Below are 16138 nucleotides of genomic sequence, written 5' to 3'. Positions count from 1 at the left end.
CCTCAGAGACCAGGGGAAGGAGAGTGGTGACAGTTGACCCTTAATCTAAACTTAACAAAAATTCATATGCTAGTGTGCTTAAGATAGTGGTAATAATTAAAGCTGTAATGCAATTAGGGACACACAAAACATATTTTATTTGAATAGGTTTTGCAAAACAAGTCCAAAATAGTAGGGTGGGGGGGGGGGAGAGGGGATTTTTGGTCTGTGTAACAGCATTGATTTATTGAGACCATTGGAAAGTATATTGATGGGGCCAAGTGGGTTGTCTCTTTGCAGGAGAGGGAAGGAGCCTGCACTGAGAGCAGGAGGACGTTTGCCAGACCTGTGGGGAAGGGAGGTGGAGGCATGGGAGTCTGCACTGGAGAAAACCCATGCTAGGTAAGGCCTGGGAGGCCTGGGCATGCTTCTGATAGAGCAGCAGAGCAAGTCTCGTCAGCCTGAGAGAGAAAGAGAACATGGAGTGAGGAGAGGGGGCTAGGAGGAGGGAGAGCTGCTGCCAAGGCACCCTGCAGCCTCAGAAAGAGCAGTGGATGGAGGGATTCTGTGTTTTGGGGGAAGGAATTATTTGCTAGATCTGACTGAAAGGTGAGGCAAGGAGCCTGCAGTGGTTTTGCAGTGCAAGTTGCCATGTGATTTCCATTCCAAGTGGAGGGTGGGGAAGCCTTGTTACATCTAGATCATATTATACAAGTCAGATTATTGGTGTTCTAGTTGGCTGCTCACATTTAGGTTTGGAACATGTGAATTTCAGTTTGTGTTTTCTCAGTAAACTATGGGGAGGCACAATTGGTTTTTGTTTTTCCTTAGCTTAAGGAGACTCACTATGACAAAGTTTGAGAACCCATAGTGTAGAGCAAAGCCATGGACCAGAGTCTTGAAAGTGAGGGAAAGTTGCTGAAGGATTTAAAACAGGGGAGTGACATAGTCTGGGCAATGAAAGGGAGAGAGAGCTGCTTTTTGCTGCAGCATTTGTTGTGCAGACTGAGGGTGAAAACTGGAAATCTGAGTACAAGAAGTTGCAAGAGATGAGCAAACCGTGGACAGGGTTTTAGTGGAAGGAATGGACAAGAAAGGTTGGAGAGATTGTGGAGGAAGAACCAACAGGGTTTCTCAACAGCCTGGATTTGGAGGGAGAAGAAAAGAGAGGAGTCAGACATGACAGCAAGGTTTCAAGCCTTAGTGACTGGGGAATAGTGGAACTATGGACTGTGATAGGGCATGATGCAGGGGGCAGAGGAAGATAAGGAATTCAGTCAACACTGATGTAAGGATTTCTTTATGTTGAGTATAAGCAAGTCATGGAGTTGAAATCTGAAGGCAGGTCTACACTACAGGGCTAAGTTGACCTAACTTACACAGCTTCAGCTAAGTGAATAACTGGAGTCGACGTAGCTTCAGTCGACTTATTGCGGTGTCTACACTGTGCTGCGACGGAAGAAACTCTCCCATTGACTTACCTTATGCTTCTCCAGCTAAGTGAATAATTGGAGTCAACGGGAGTGCGATCGGTGGTTGATTTAGCGGGTCTTCACTAGACCCGCTAAATCATCCCCCGATGGATCGATTGCCATACATCGATCCCCCAGTAAGTGGAGACAAGCCCGGAGATTTGAGACTAAACACAACAGGTTTTTATTTTAAATACCCTTCTTATCTCCTTCAATTTCACCAGAAGCAGAAAATCAGAAATCCTTCTGAACTTCTCTTCTAGTATCTTTATTAATACTGTTAGTACCTGTTAGTAGATATTAACCATTTTAGTCCCCTTTTCCTTTTTGTGTTTTTAATTCTTGACATATTAACTATTCTCCCAAAATCTTTATGGTATTAGCAAAAAGTGTGTTTGAACAATAAGGCCAGAGTGTCGGTTTATAACCTGAGAGTAACCTATGTTTAGGAATTTCACATGATTATTAGACTGCACTTCGTTAAGACTGGTGCCTCCAAGTTTGTGGTAAAATAGATGTCCAGGGAAGAGGTACCCTCAAACTAGTAAAAGTGTCAACAGAAATAGAGAGAGAGAGAAGGTGGGTGAGGTAATGTCTTTCATTGGACCGACTTCTGTTGGTGAGAAAGACCAGCTTTTCTTCAGGTGTGGGAAATGTTTCTCCTCATCTCTCTAATATTCTGGGACTGACATGGCTACAACTCCTCTTCCTCTTTAACATTCATTGACTCCATATAAGGAAACAATTAGCTTTCGTTTATCACGCGTCAAAACTGTTAAAGAGGATAGTTCTTGGGAATGGTTTTGATAACTTTTCAAATAATATAGACACTGTCAGATCTGAAATTCTTTCACAAGCTTTCAAAGTGCTGAATCATTTCTTGGTTTGTCTTCACATACAGCTCTTTAGAAGAAGATGCTACTATACCAATGGGAGTCGGTGTAATTAATCTACCTCCTCAAGAGGCAATAGCTATGTCGAGGAAAGACGCTCTCCTGTCAACGTAGCACTGTGTACATGGGAGGTTAAGTTGGTATAACTACATTGTTCAGGGATGTGGATTTTTCACACCCCTGAGCAACATAGTTATACTGATATGTCTGAAGTGTAAACCTGGCCTCAATCTTGGGAAAGCTGTGATTGGAAAAAATTTGTCAGTGGAGCTCCCTCACAAATGCTGTTGCTATGAAAGCTAGGGATTTGTGCTTTCTCTGGCTTCTGTTCAAGTTTCTACCAAGCAAAGTTAGTTCAGAAAGGCTAACAAGCCTGCAGTTGCATGGGACCGTGAGTCAGAGACAAGTTGAAATATGACACTGTTTGTGTTCCAGTGCTGTGTGATATTAAGTAGGAGCTGAGTCCTACTGATTGAGAGATGTCTGGAGATAATAATTTGTCCCCTCAGGTATAAGGAGAATTACCAGCAATTTTCCCACCATTGGTCTAGCATAAGTGCAGCTCCATTTGTTGCTTAGTGATGGAAGCACTAACAAAGACTAGAACTACTAGTGCAGGAAGTGAAAACAGATGACATAGGGGTAACAGAAACAGGGTGGAATAGTAGCCATGACTGGAGTATATAGGTATTGAAGGGTATGTGCTGCTCAGGAAAGACAGAAGTGAAGGTAAAGGTGGTGGAGTATCTTTGTATGTTAATGATGAGGTAGACTGTAAAGAAAGAAGAAGCAATGGAATGGATAAAAAGGAACTCTATTTGGGTCAAAATTACTTTGGGGAAGACAGGTAACAGAGGCTGCACTGGGATAGTGCTTGTGGTCTGCTAGAGGCCCCCAGGATCCAATATGGATATGAAGAGAGACCTATTTAATATTTTAATGAAATAAATACAACTGGGAATTGTGTGATTATGGGAGATTAATTTCTCAGATATAGATTGGAGGACAAGTGCTACTACTAATGGTAGGGCCCAGATAGTCCTGCATGTGATAGCTGACAGATTTCTTCACCACATAGTCACTGAACCTATTTTAGATTTAGTATTGGTAAGTAGTGAGGACCTCATAAAAGATGGGACACTAGATGGGAAAGGCTCCAAGTTACTACAGAGAATTCTTTCCCAGGTTTTGGCTTCGGCCCTGGGCAGTGGGGCTCGGGCTTCAGCCCCAGGCCCCAGCAAGTCTAAGCCAGCCCTGGCAACCCCATTCAAAGCAGGTTGCAACCCATTATGGGGTCCCGACCCATGGTTTGAGAACCACTGGACTAGATTATCACTATGGTCCCTTCTGATCTTAAAGTCTATGAGACTGGCGGGAGGTGTTGTTTTTACCACTGTCATCTAACCATGCATAAACTCCTTCACAAGAAACTGACTTCTACCTTTGCTATGCCAATGGTGTGAGAGATGCTGAATGTTACCAGTATAGATACAGCCTTAACATTGTCCCTGGCTGGAGCACATTGCTGGTTGTTTCCTCCTTTTAGCAGGAAACCTGTATGTGCTAACTCCTTAGCACTCTTTTCCCAAAACATCAGGTCTGGCTACCCCAAAATGCACACTTCCCATAATAGTAAGGTTGCTCCCTTTCCCAGCCCAAGTTAGCATAGTAGAGAAGTTTCTTTCTCCAGCAAAATCAGGGAAGATTGGAGTTGACATTTATGATATTTCTAAGATAAAAAATAATTCCCTCATTTTAAAAACTGAATTCTTTCAAGTCTTCTGTAAAATTCATAAAGAATCAAAAAAGGCACAAGCCCAATTTTAAAAAAATCTTGCAGGTCACCCTTAAGAGCTATGGCCTACTATATTATTAGTTTTTTTATAAGCTTAATTCTTTTCCTTTGCTGTCCCCTCAGAGAACTAAAGGTATTCTTCAGTCCTCATATTGTGTATTTGCTGCCTACCATGTTATACATTGTGGGTAAGATTATTTAAGCCCTTATATGGGCGCATGTAGGGAGGGAGAGCATACAAAGACATACCTACACGCAGCCTTCTGGACGAGAGGAGCTGGGACAAACTTAAAGGATGGTTCAGGATGTAAAGTTCCCATGTATGTGATGCCACTTGGATAGGCTCAGGGAGGCACAGTCCCACCCCAAACTCTGCGTGGAGTTGGATGTTTCTGAATCCCTCCTATGCAGGCCAAAGACTAAAGGCCACAGTTTTGCCCGGTGTTATATGGGAAGTTTTTCTTTTCTTCTGGTGGGGTGGCTCACACATGAGCTATCTGTGTTGCCCTTGTGCCAGATTGCTTTGTTTCAGTTAGCTTTATATTTGTGTTGATGTGTCTTCATTTATTATTTTAATCATAGAATCATAGAACTGGAAGGGACCTCGAGAGGTCATCTAGTCCAGTCCCCTGCACTCACAGCAGGACTAAGTATTATCTAGACCATCCCTGACAAGTGTTTATCTAACTTGCTCTTAAAAATCTCCAATGGTGGAGATTCCACAACCTCCCCGGGCAATTTATTCCAGTGCTTAACCACCCTGACAGTTAGGAAGTTTTTCCTAATGTCCAACCTAAACCTCCCATGCTGCAATTTAAGCCCATTGCTTCTTGTCCTCTCCTCAGAGGTTAAGAACAATTTTTCTCCCTCCTCCTCATAACAACCTTTTATGTACTTGAAGACTATTATCATGTCTCCTCTCAGTCTTCTCTTTTCCAGACTAAACAGACCCAGTTTTTCCAATCTTCCTTCATAGGTCATGTTTTGTAGACCATGAATAATTTTTGTTGCTCTTCTTTGGACTTTCTCCAATTTGTCCACATCTTTCCTGAAATGTCATGCCCAGAACTGGATACAATACTCCAGTTGAGGCCTAATCAGTGCGGAGTAGAGCGGAAGAATTACTTCTCGTGTCTTGCTTACAACACTCCTGCTAATAATCCCAGAATGATGTTTGCTTTTTTTGCAACAGTGTTACGCTGTTCACCCATATTTAGCTTGTGGTCCACTATGACCTCCAGATCCCTTTTCGCAGTACTCCTTCCTGGGCAGTCATTTTCCATTTTGTATGTGTACAACTGATTGTTCCTTCCTTCCTAAGTGGAGTACTTTGCATTTGTCCTTATTGAATTTCATCCTGTTTACTTCAAACCATTTCTCCAGTTTGTCCAGATGACTTTGAATTATAATCCTATCCTCCAAAGCACTTGCAACCCTTCCCAGCTTGGTATACTCCACAAACTTTATAAGTGTACTCTCTATGCCATTATCTAAATAATTGACACAGATATTGAACAGAACTGGACCCAGAACTGATCCTTGCGGGACCCCACTCGTTATGCCCTTCCAGCATGACTGTGAACTACTGGTAACTACTCTCTGGGAACGGTTTTCCAACCAGTTATGCACCCACCTTATAGTAGCTCCATCTAGGTTGCATTTCCCTAGTTTCTTTATGAGAAGTCATGCGAGACAGTATCAAAAGCCTTACTAAAGTCTAGATATACCACATCTATCGCTTCACCCCTGTCCACACGGCTTGTTACCCTGTCAAGGAAAGCTATCCGGTTGGTTTGACAAGATTTGTTCTTGACAAATCCATACCAACTGTTACTTATCACCTTATTATCTTCTATTATCTGCAAATTGATTGCTTAATTATTTGCTCCATTATCTAACCAGGTACAGCTGATTGGTCTGTAATTCTCCAGGTTATCCTTATTTCCCTTTTTATAGATTGCCAGTATATTTGCCCTTTCCCACTCTTCTGGAATCTCTCCAGTCTTCCATAACTTTTCAAAGATAATCGCTAATGGCTCAGATATCTCTTCAGTCAACTCCTTGAGTATTTTAGGATGCATTTCATCAGGCCGTGGTGACTTGAAGACATATAACTTGTCTAAGTAATTTTTAATTTGTTCTTTCCCTAATGTTTTGTATTCGTTTCATTGTATGGCAGTTTTATGTCTGTTGATTTATGTGCCATATAAATGTTTCAAAGAATGATATCACACTTTGAGAGTCTAACGGACAAATTGTGTGGTCTTTACTATTTCCTTCCTTAGGCAAGACTTTCACTAAAAATAAATTCTCATACTGCGAAAGCAGCTAAATGTCAGCTGAGCTAGATTTATTGTTTTAAATGGCAAAACAACTAGTGTTATTTGTAGACAAGCAAAAAAGAACAAATTCATTTAACATACACAGAATATAACATTATTGAATAATTCCATGAGAAAAATTCACGGTGTTATAAATTGGGTTAAGCCTAATTTAAACTTGGTGGGTCTTACCCCTGCACTTCCTTTAAGATAGTTGAAACAGTTCAGCTCCTTGATGAAATAATAGCAGTCCCTGCCCAAAACAAAGGTACATGGAAGGCCACTGAACAATGTTGGCATTGTTAGGCCTAGGAGCCTTGCTAGGTAATCTCTGAGTGTGAAGAGAGTGGGTGAGAGACAAGCAGAGAGGCACACAGAAACAAAGGAGGAAACTCCAGATGCAGCATGGAAAAAACCCACTATGTGGCCTGAGAGAAGCATGGAAGGGTGCCTTTGGGTTGGATGCTGGCTACATGAGGTTGGGGGCTGTGAGCAAGGAAATAACCTCCTGGTGTTTGTTTCCTCTTGTGTTCAGGGAAACAGGACTTTGTACAGTTTTTTGTAAATAAGCAAAATTGCATTAAAGTAGTACCTGGCTCCATCACCAAGATACCCTCCCAACAGAAACAATCGACAAGATCCCATATTTTTGGCTAGTCAGTTGAGTGAAATGGGGGTAACATTAGGTTAATTGGGAATCAACAAAGCAAAATTTACCATTTTTATAAATATCTCTTTATCTCACTTCTGGTTTATGATGAAATATACATACTACTCAAAGCGCATTTCTGTGGTTCTTGTGGTTTGTTGTCATCAAAACATTCTGATTTAAATAAGTCAAGTGCAGCCGATATGGTTTTGTGGGCTGTCTTTTTCCTCTGTATTGTATAAATAGGTTAATTACATTGATTGAATGTATTACATTTTGCAAACTTCAAATTCTCATTAAAGTTCTGAAGATTTACATTACACTGTCTTTCTTGTAAATGTCTGCTTATCTGGATGTAAAGAACTACATGGGCATGTATGTCTGCATTGGAAACATTTTCAAACCAGTTATAAAACTGATTAAAATTACAATGTACTCCTGGTTTGGGCAGCTGAAGGCAGCCTGACCCATTTTAAAAGATTGTTGTATGCAGTGTTGTAGCTGTGTTGGACCCATGATATTAGAGAGACAAGGTGGATCTTTTATTGGACCAACTTCTGTTGGTGAAACAGACAAACTTTCAAACCTAGAAGAGCTTTGTGTAGCTTGAAAACTTGTCTCTCTCACCAACAGAAGTTGGTCCAATAAAAGACGTTACCTCACCCACCTTGTCCCCCCATTTTAAAAGAGCCAGTTTCAAAACTGCAGTGGGCCAAATTCACCTTTGGTGTAAATGACAGTGAAGTCGTGCCTACTTAAACTAGCCTTGAATTTGGCTCTGTATTTTTAAAAAGCGTGCATGTCATTTGAATTTTGTGTTTAGTTCAAGACTAGCAGAAATCAAATTTTAAGCCGAGAGAAGACTGCAAAAAGGTGCCTGGACTACCCTTTGTCAGAAAACTCAGCCATTGGTAGAAACCGGCATGACATGTTTCAACCCCTTGTGTTAAAAATGCCCGTGCTCCAGCTATACGAGCGCTCCTGTTGTTGCTACCTCTGGTAGAACTGCATTGGTGGCAGTTCAATAGCTGACGATTTCTCAACAGAAAGCTCGTGTAGACACAGCCCCAGTGTGGCAGCCATACCTGGATCAGACAGCAAGAACATGCTACAACAGGACGCCTTTGTTGTCTAGATTTGAAACTACTAAGTAGAGTAAACATATATATTTGCATGACTCTCCCGTGTCAGTTCAGAGGAGAACTAAACGATTTTAGTGGCTTCCGGGTAGTCTAAAGCACGGGGCATGTAAAAAGTGTGTAAGTTTAATGACTGGAAATACGTTCCCTGCTTCTCTGGGATCAGTTGCATTACCGCACTGGATGCGTCATCGCACCCTCTCTGGTTGTCCTTCCAAAATTACTGCTTTTTAAAAAGATATGTACGTGCCGTTCTTTAATCCAATATGCCAATAACCGATTTTTTTTTTCTAGGTGACTGATAATGGTGTCATAGCACTAGTTAGTGGGATGTGTTCGAAGAATTTAAAGGTAACTCATCTAACCTATTCCAAGCACAAAGCAATGTTAAAAGCAAATATGGTACATTTGTACATTTTTAAAATTCCAGAGGAAAAATCTTATTTATATTATCAGGTTACTCATTTACATTTACATGTACAATTACCACGACTGTGGGCATGAATCAAGTATTAGGCAGCCTTCGGGTCACCAGCTTTTGTCAGAGACATAGTTTGAGTGCTATATTTGGGGGGGTGGGGGCAAACGCACATGCGTGGTTCACTGACTGACTCCCCCCGCCTGAAGTGATACCTGGGTTGCCAGTGCTGGGGGGGACAGGATGGCTTAACAGGGGAGCCCCAGCAGCTGCTGGCAGCCACTCTGGCACCGGCTGCTGCCGTGATGTCACTGCCCTGGTGCTGCTTTCTGTGAAGAGCAGCCCAAAGTGGAATAAAAAAAGCAAGTCATACAGAAAAAATTGTTCTTAAAGACTAAGGCCTTTTCTACAGTGGTCGTTTTTACATCAGTGTAGCTGCAGTAAGGTGCAATCTTCAGCAACACAAGGGTCAGCAGAGCAGGAAGAGTTGAGGCCTGGTTGAATTCATAGGAATGCATTCAAAACTTAAAAATCAGTTTCTTCTTTATAATTAACAACTCTAAGAGGCTATGTCACAGGGTGGCTGGCCCTTTAGGGGGAGTTGGGCCTAACCTCATCTGTGACTGTTCAAGGGGAAAGACCCGTCGGCTGCTGCAGCCTGCTTTGGTTAGGAGGATAGCTTTGTGTGGGTGTTACCTTGTCAGTTTTACGTCTGAAGAATAAAACTGTGCCCTGAAAGAAGGGCCCGAACAGACTTTGGAGGTAGCGTTAGTCCTTTCTGATGTTGCATGTTTGAATTTGAATAATGATAATAGGAGATGCCAAATAATTAGCTTAATTGGAATATATTTAATCAGAGATTATAGAATAGAGAGTTATACAGCAGAACTCAGATGAATGTATATGTCCTGTTGTCTGGAGTGGCTCGCAACTGTGAGTGCCTACCTCAGGGCAGACTGTCAAAAGCAGGGCAGACACCCCAGTCTGGTGGTATGTTTTATAATTAATTTCACCAACCCAGTGAAATCCCTGAGTACTACAATAGTCTTATATACTACGTTGCCACCGAGGCAAGCTGGACTATGTGATAAATGGTTACTTACACCTAACATCACAAATATTCCAGGTTACTTGCAGTCCCAAGAGTCCTGAGTTGCATCCTAGATCTCACACCAAAGACAACACTGGTAGCCAGTTCTAAAGGTTTATTAGCTAAGAAAAAGAAAATAGAGTTATTGAAAGGTTAAAGCAGGCAAAATATATGTACAGGTGAGTCACAGTCTATCATTTCAAATGGTAGCTGAGATGTAGTAATCTGCCAGTTTCCCAAAAGTCTTTTAGGGCTACCCAGAATAATTCTGGGGATCTCTGTCTTCTTGTTCCGTTATTCTGCCCTGTTTGAATCCAAACATTCCAGAGATGAAGGAATTTCCTTTATATCCAGACTTATATTCGTTCTCCTAGAACAATCTGACAGGATAGCTACCCTGTGCCGTGATTTCTTCTTAGATAGCAGTGAGAGAGGAATGCTTTTAGAGTCTTTGAACTCTGAATGCCCTCACAATAACCAATTGCTTTGAAGTGCGGAGATGCATTACCTTTCTGATAAAGAGTACTTTATTTGCATTACACAAGGCTTTTTCCATGTTTGGAGGATTATTTAGATATTGGGGGTCATATACAATGCAAAAAGTTAAGATACGGGTACATGAAAACAGTACATACAGAATCTCATTAATTTTATGAAGTTTAAACACCAAACATATTCACTGACATTTAACAGCCTCCTTTGATTATCTGCTAATACACAAGTGGATTGGCCTAACTTCCTGTTTTCAGCTGAGCCAACAGTTCTGACCAAAGCTGGAGTCAGCCTCATATTGTACTTTACCAAACCGATCTGACAACCGAAGAAGTGCGTGCAGCACAATTCACTCCAAATTCAACTGCCTCAAAACTCTTTTCCTGTGAAGGGGTTTGAACAAAGAAATTATTTTCTCATGATTGATTTAACTGAGAGTTCTCTCTTAGGTGTCTCTATTTACTTAATTGTAGAAGACATCTGTAACTAATACATTATTACCAAAACTATCCATGTAAACAAATGACTCTTATTGACTTGGAAATCAATCCGTGGTTCATTATCCCATCAATTAGAGAAAATGTGGCTGATAAGGGGACCTTGTTGATCATCAGACCAGCATCTGTCAATCACAGCACACATCTTTAGTAATAGGTAAGGCTGCGAGTCTGTCTTGGAGGTCAAGGAAGTCACGGATTCCATGACTTTCTGGGACCTCTCTGACTTCTGCAGTCACAGTGTGGCTGACGCCAGGGCTGCCCTAGCAGCTGGGGCAGCCCTGGGGTCAGCCGCACTGGCTGCTGCTTGGATGGCCCCAGGCAGCTTGCCCCGGGAGATGCCAGAGTAGCCGCAACACCCCGGGCTGCCCCCTCAACCCCCGGAACAGCCATGGCATGCCCCTCCCCTCCCCCAAGCAGCAGCAGCGCCCTGGAGTCCCCATCCCAAAAGCCGCAGCAGCACCCCGGCGCCCCTAAGATTTAGTCAGGGGTGTTTATAGTACACGTCCTGGACAGGTCACAGGCTATGAATTTTTGTTTATTGCCCGTGACCTGTCCATGAGTTTTACTAAAAATACCCGTGACTAAAACATAGTCTTAGTAATAGGCAACCTTTGTTAATCACCGGTGTTTCATTAATCACAGAACACGTGTGATCATCATTTTTTGCCAATTACCAGTGTTCCCTCTTTGGACATCTGGACACAATTCTTCACAGATCAGTAGATTCTGAATAGAGAATAAGATTATACGAATTCCTTTATTGACTATGTATATTTCCTCATTTAATTACTGTGACGTTTTGGGGATCGCCCAGACCAGTAAGAGGTTATGTCACTGCCTGCCCTGTAACTTTGAGTGTCCTAATGCTGTGCTGCTATGTCACAGAGCCCGGACACCAGTATCCAGCTCACACGCATATAGGTCTCACGCTGCCTTCCACCAGCCTAGTTACCCCAGGCAGGGTGATCCAAACAGCCTGTCCAGTCCCAAGCCTCCCCAAATCCATCCATCCCAAGTTCTCAACTACCAGGCACTCGGACTTTTCCCCTCTGGTTAGTCACCCCCAAAGGTGTGAAACCAGCCCCGCAGACACCAGCTTGCTTTGGCACATACATTCCATACAGTTTGCACACCAGAGACCTGTTTGAGATAAAAACAAACAGTTCATTTAATAGAAAAAATCACAGATTAAAACATGAAACAGCAAGGGAAACAAATATAAAAGAGCAGAAAACAAACATAAAATGCAACTTTAAGCTTTACACTTTTAAATTACATTAATAATTCCTTTTCTAATACAAGTTACCTATTGGCTTTGAACAGTTTTTCAGTATACCTCCTAACTGTAGGGAGGATCCAGCGTTTTACAGACAGCTTCCAGCCTACATGCTGTCCCTCAATTTCTGGATACTCTTCTGTTCAAATCCCTTCCACTTTTAATGGCTTGCACGGTTTTTTCCTTCAACCACTATAGATACTCAAAGTGGGGAAAACTCCCTCCTTTCTTAGGCCTAGTCTACACTCGGAAGTTACATCTGATATAGTGAAAAATCCGACGGTAGGTCAACAGAAGGTGGATTACCTATGCCCACGGGAGGTGGATTAACTATTCCAATGGGAGAAGCCCTCCCGTCGGCGTAGGTAGTGTCTACATTGAAGTGTGACCACAGTGCTGTAGCATTTTAAGTATAAACATGTTATGCTTAAACAGAGCAGACAAGATCTTTTTTATAGGGGAAATGGCAACACGCCGCATTTATTGAGAATACAGCAATTAGCATATGCTTTTTAGTCTGAGTCCTGCCAGTTGCTGTTTATAGTTACCAGTTCAGAGTCTGGATCAATCTAGTGGCCAGCCAGATTGGTCGCAGAGGGGAGCCGGGCTCTGTTGGTCACGATCTGATGCTTTTGGAGTAGTGGCAAGATGAACCCAAAGTCCCATGGGAAAGCACTCTGTTTTTATAGTCTTTTTGTAGTTGAAATTTATGGATTTTGCTGTGTCAGTTTGTGACCAGTTACTTCTTAATTGGTGTTATTTGTTGATGGCCCAAAACACCTCAGAGAGGGTCATTCTGTCTGGTTTTGATTTAATTAATTATTTTGTGTTTTAAGGGTGCCAGCCTTTACCCCAGAATCGTCAGTCTGCCCCTCCTCAACCATGGATGCGCGTTGATGGTTCTCTGGCGTCTTTGAGTTTCTTCAGTCTCTTTAGTTTCTTCGCTTTTTCTTCCTGGGCCATCTGGCTTCAAAAATGACCTTTACGCTTTATTTTTCCCTGATGAATACATTCCTTATTCACACAAACAGTTCTTTGCAGAGACCTTCAAAAGGTAACAAATAGCAGTGTTTTATGTTGAACAAGAAAGGCATTATAAATTAGACCTTACTAAATTTTGTAACTGTCCTTTCCCACACTGGGGCCTGGGCTTGCAAAATTCCTCTAATTTAATTAACATAGACACAGTCAAAATCCTGTCTGTTACTTACAAGGCATAAAAATAAAATGGCTAATACTAGTATCCACTATCCTATTCATTTATTCTAATATCTTAATTCTTACTATAAAACATACACTGTATATAGCCAAAATATAAACAATTTTATAGCACGGTGCCCATGGTACAACAAACATACCCTTAGTTTTCCAAGACTGGGGTTTCTTTTCAGTTTCAGGTTGTTTCAGTGTTTTCCCATTAACTTGAATAGCCCATCATTTGTCTTTTGCTGAGTTGTACAATATTTGGTGCTTGGAGCTAGTCTCATCTGGCAGGGAAGGAAGCCCCTCCCTGTCTGACTTGCCTCACGATGAGGTGGCACTGAACGTTGCAGCACAACTTATGAACTCAGTTTTTATATGTACACAACTACATAGCCACAGTCTGTATACATACCTCATAAGGATCATCAAGTTCAAAACATTATAAGCTTTCATAAAAGACCTTGCTCAATACAAGTCTACAGCACAATAATACAGTATGCGATCAGTTGGTTCAAGTGCTCTTTTTTGGAGTTTAAACCTTCTGTTCTCCTCTTGGGGTGTCTGGATCCTGACTGTCATAGTTACCCACTAAGGTTCAACCTAAGTACCAAGAATTTCTTATAAATCTTTGTGCATATATGTTTGTTCAGAAATCTTTGTGCACAAAAAAGGACTTCATTTTCATAGTTAGTTTACAGAGCTGGATATTTAACCTAATAATCACCATCTGTGCGGATCTATAAAATTAGAATGGACAGCATAAAAGTTGTGCTTTAGAAGTTACCAGGTTTTTGTTCTCATAATAGGAAATCCACATGGAACGCTGTGTGACTCTGACAGATGTAGCTGTGGAAGCTGTCCTTACCTGCTGTCCGGCGATATATATTCTGCTGTTTCATGGATGCCCACTGATAACAGGTTAGTCAAATCAAGCAGGTAGCCAGCAAAGTATTCACTCCAAAGTCAGCCCAACATATGGCACAAGGAGCGTGCCTTTTTTCTGTCTTGAAAGCACTTACCAAGTTGTGGATGCTCCTGAAAACAAATAACAAATGATTATTAATGATAGTGATGTAAATATACAAGGGTTTTTCCAAAACAGCAAGGCAATGTTCCTGCCTCTGAGACTTGGCAGTTGAACAAAGACAAAACCAAGACACAACAGGTCAGGCACATGTTGGTGTAGCCACAGCATTGGTGGAGAGATTGCAAAAGTAGTAGGTTTTAAAGAGCCATTCTGCTCTGAAAATTTACTGTGCAAAATCGATACCTTATTTAAAAGGCTTTCATGTTTAATGAGTTTCTCTTTGATTTGTCTTAGCTTTGTTTCCAGTCCTTATATGTAGCTGAAACTGTATTGGTGTCAATAGCGGTTGATATCCCCCTAGTGACTTTTTTTGATCCCCAAGCAGGCCAGGGAATAGGACATCAGGTTTTCTGATTCCCAATCAAGTCCACTATTCACCTGACTATGCCACCTCCCATTTGTTCTTAGTTTTCATATGTGACCTATCTGGTGTGTCCATGTACCACCCACCTCACACAGTGGTTGGCTCTGTAGAAACTGGTAAGTAAATACATTGTGCAGAACCAGATTCTAATTTCACACAGATGCAAATCAGGAGGAACTCCACTGAAGTTGTGCTAGTTTGAGAGGAGATTCAGGCTGCTTAAGAGGACTGTTGCAGCTGCTTTGGGAACCTATAACTTTGTCTTTCCTGAGTCTTTTGTGATTATGAAAAGGCCAGTTTTTAACTGTGCATTAATATAGTGGCTTTGCATTTGGTAAAACTAATATCAAGAATAAACACTTAGCAAGCTATGAATAAACTCAGTTGGAATTGATGATGCAGGCAGGGGTGCATTGGGGAGTGGGCAGCCCCTCTTCTTGTCCCCTGACTGGAGCTGGAAATTTGGCCCAGCCACACATCTGTCATGACCAAGGAGGGGTGGCGAGACCAAATCTGAGTATCACTGTGGCCTCATGTGTCTGCTTTTCATCCCCCACATCCCACCCACCACCACCTTTGCAGTCCTTCCAGCACCCATGGGCACTGGGAACCCCCAGTCCCGTGAAGGGTAGGCAGATTGGATCTGGGCTTTTGGGGAAGTGGAGATGCAGAAGGAGGAAGGGATCTGGGGCTCTCAGACCTCTGGCCCCTGCTGGAGCTGGTGCTCCTCAGCCTGATCACCTCTCTGAGTAAGAGCTCAGTGCTGGGTGTGAGGCAGGGAGAGCTCAGCCTGGTGTGGGAGCAGCAGGGGGGCAGTGTGTGGAGCTGGGTGCAGGGCTGGGGAGGGAGAGCTTTGGGCATCTTCCTTAGGAAAAGTATGGTTGCACTCCTGGGTGCAAGAGTAATTGGTCATTCCAGCAATGTGAACTGAATTGAGTCAATGAAAAGATGGAAAAAGCAGTTTTCTTTGGGGATCAGACGAAAAGTATCTTAGCCCCCATTCAGGAAAGCGCTTAAACAGATACTTTAAAATTAAACACCGGCTTAAGTGTTCTCTTTTATCGAGGCCTTAGGATTTACCCTGGAGGTGGTTCAGCTGGATTCAATTTGTAATTGTTTTGTTGGTCCTTTCATTTTCTTCTTGAGTTTCTACCTTAAAAATTAGAAGGTGGTGCTCTTTTCTTAGTGCTATGTGGCCTTCTGGTTATCATGGGATTATCACTTTCTCCATTGTATGGTGCCTGGAACAATGAAGCCCTAACCTGCTAGCACAATATGAATGTTAAATAGTGATACAATGTTGGCCTTAGCCCAGGAATTACTTAAACTTTAAACATAGAAAAAAGCAGATCTTTTTTTTATTAGTCCACCAGAAAAGCCTTTTAAGGTGCTAAGGTTATCATCTTTGCCTATCATTCTGATCGTGTCATTCCCACCCCTATCCTCTTCTATCTTCCACT

General features: G+C 42.1%; 2 protein-coding genes across 9 annotated transcripts in view; one reads left to right on the top strand and one right to left on the bottom strand.

Moving 5' to 3' along the window:
• The window catches only part of AMN1 (antagonist of mitotic exit network 1 homolog), a 61980-nt gene that overhangs the window by 44849 nt on the left and 993 nt on the right, over positions 1 to 16138 (top strand). For 5 of the 6 annotated variants that reach the window (XM_073321459.1, XM_073321475.1, XM_073321503.1 and 2 more), the window contains 2 exons: positions 8543 to 8599; positions 14034 to 14145. In XM_073321459.1, the coding sequence (XP_073177560.1) occupies positions 8543 to 8599; positions 14034 to 14145 (169 nt within the window). Of the gene's footprint in view, positions 1 to 8542; positions 8600 to 12860; positions 13041 to 14033; positions 14146 to 16138 lie in introns of those variants that run through there. The other variant, XM_073321468.1, reaches the window with a different exon arrangement.
• Positions 11169 to 16138, bottom strand: part of ETFBKMT (electron transfer flavoprotein subunit beta lysine methyltransferase) — a 31896-nt gene continuing 26926 nt past the window's right edge. For 2 of the 3 annotated variants that reach the window (XR_012155987.2, XR_013634926.1), the window contains one exon: positions 11169 to 14262. Coding sequence is in view for 1 of the 3 variants with exons in the window: in XM_073321549.2 (XP_073177650.1) it covers positions 12994 to 13069; positions 14247 to 14262 (92 nt within the window). In the remaining 2 variants the exon portion in view is untranslated. The remainder of the gene's footprint in view (positions 14263 to 16138) is intronic. The other variant, XM_073321549.2, reaches the window with a different exon arrangement.

The sequence above is a fragment of the Lepidochelys kempii genome, chromosome 1, assembly GCF_965140285.1.
Source record: "Lepidochelys kempii isolate rLepKem1 chromosome 1, rLepKem1.hap1, whole genome shotgun sequence".
NCBI lineage: Eukaryota > Metazoa > Chordata > Testudines > Cheloniidae > Lepidochelys > Lepidochelys kempii.
This window is presented reverse-complemented; position numbering and strand designations above follow the sequence as displayed.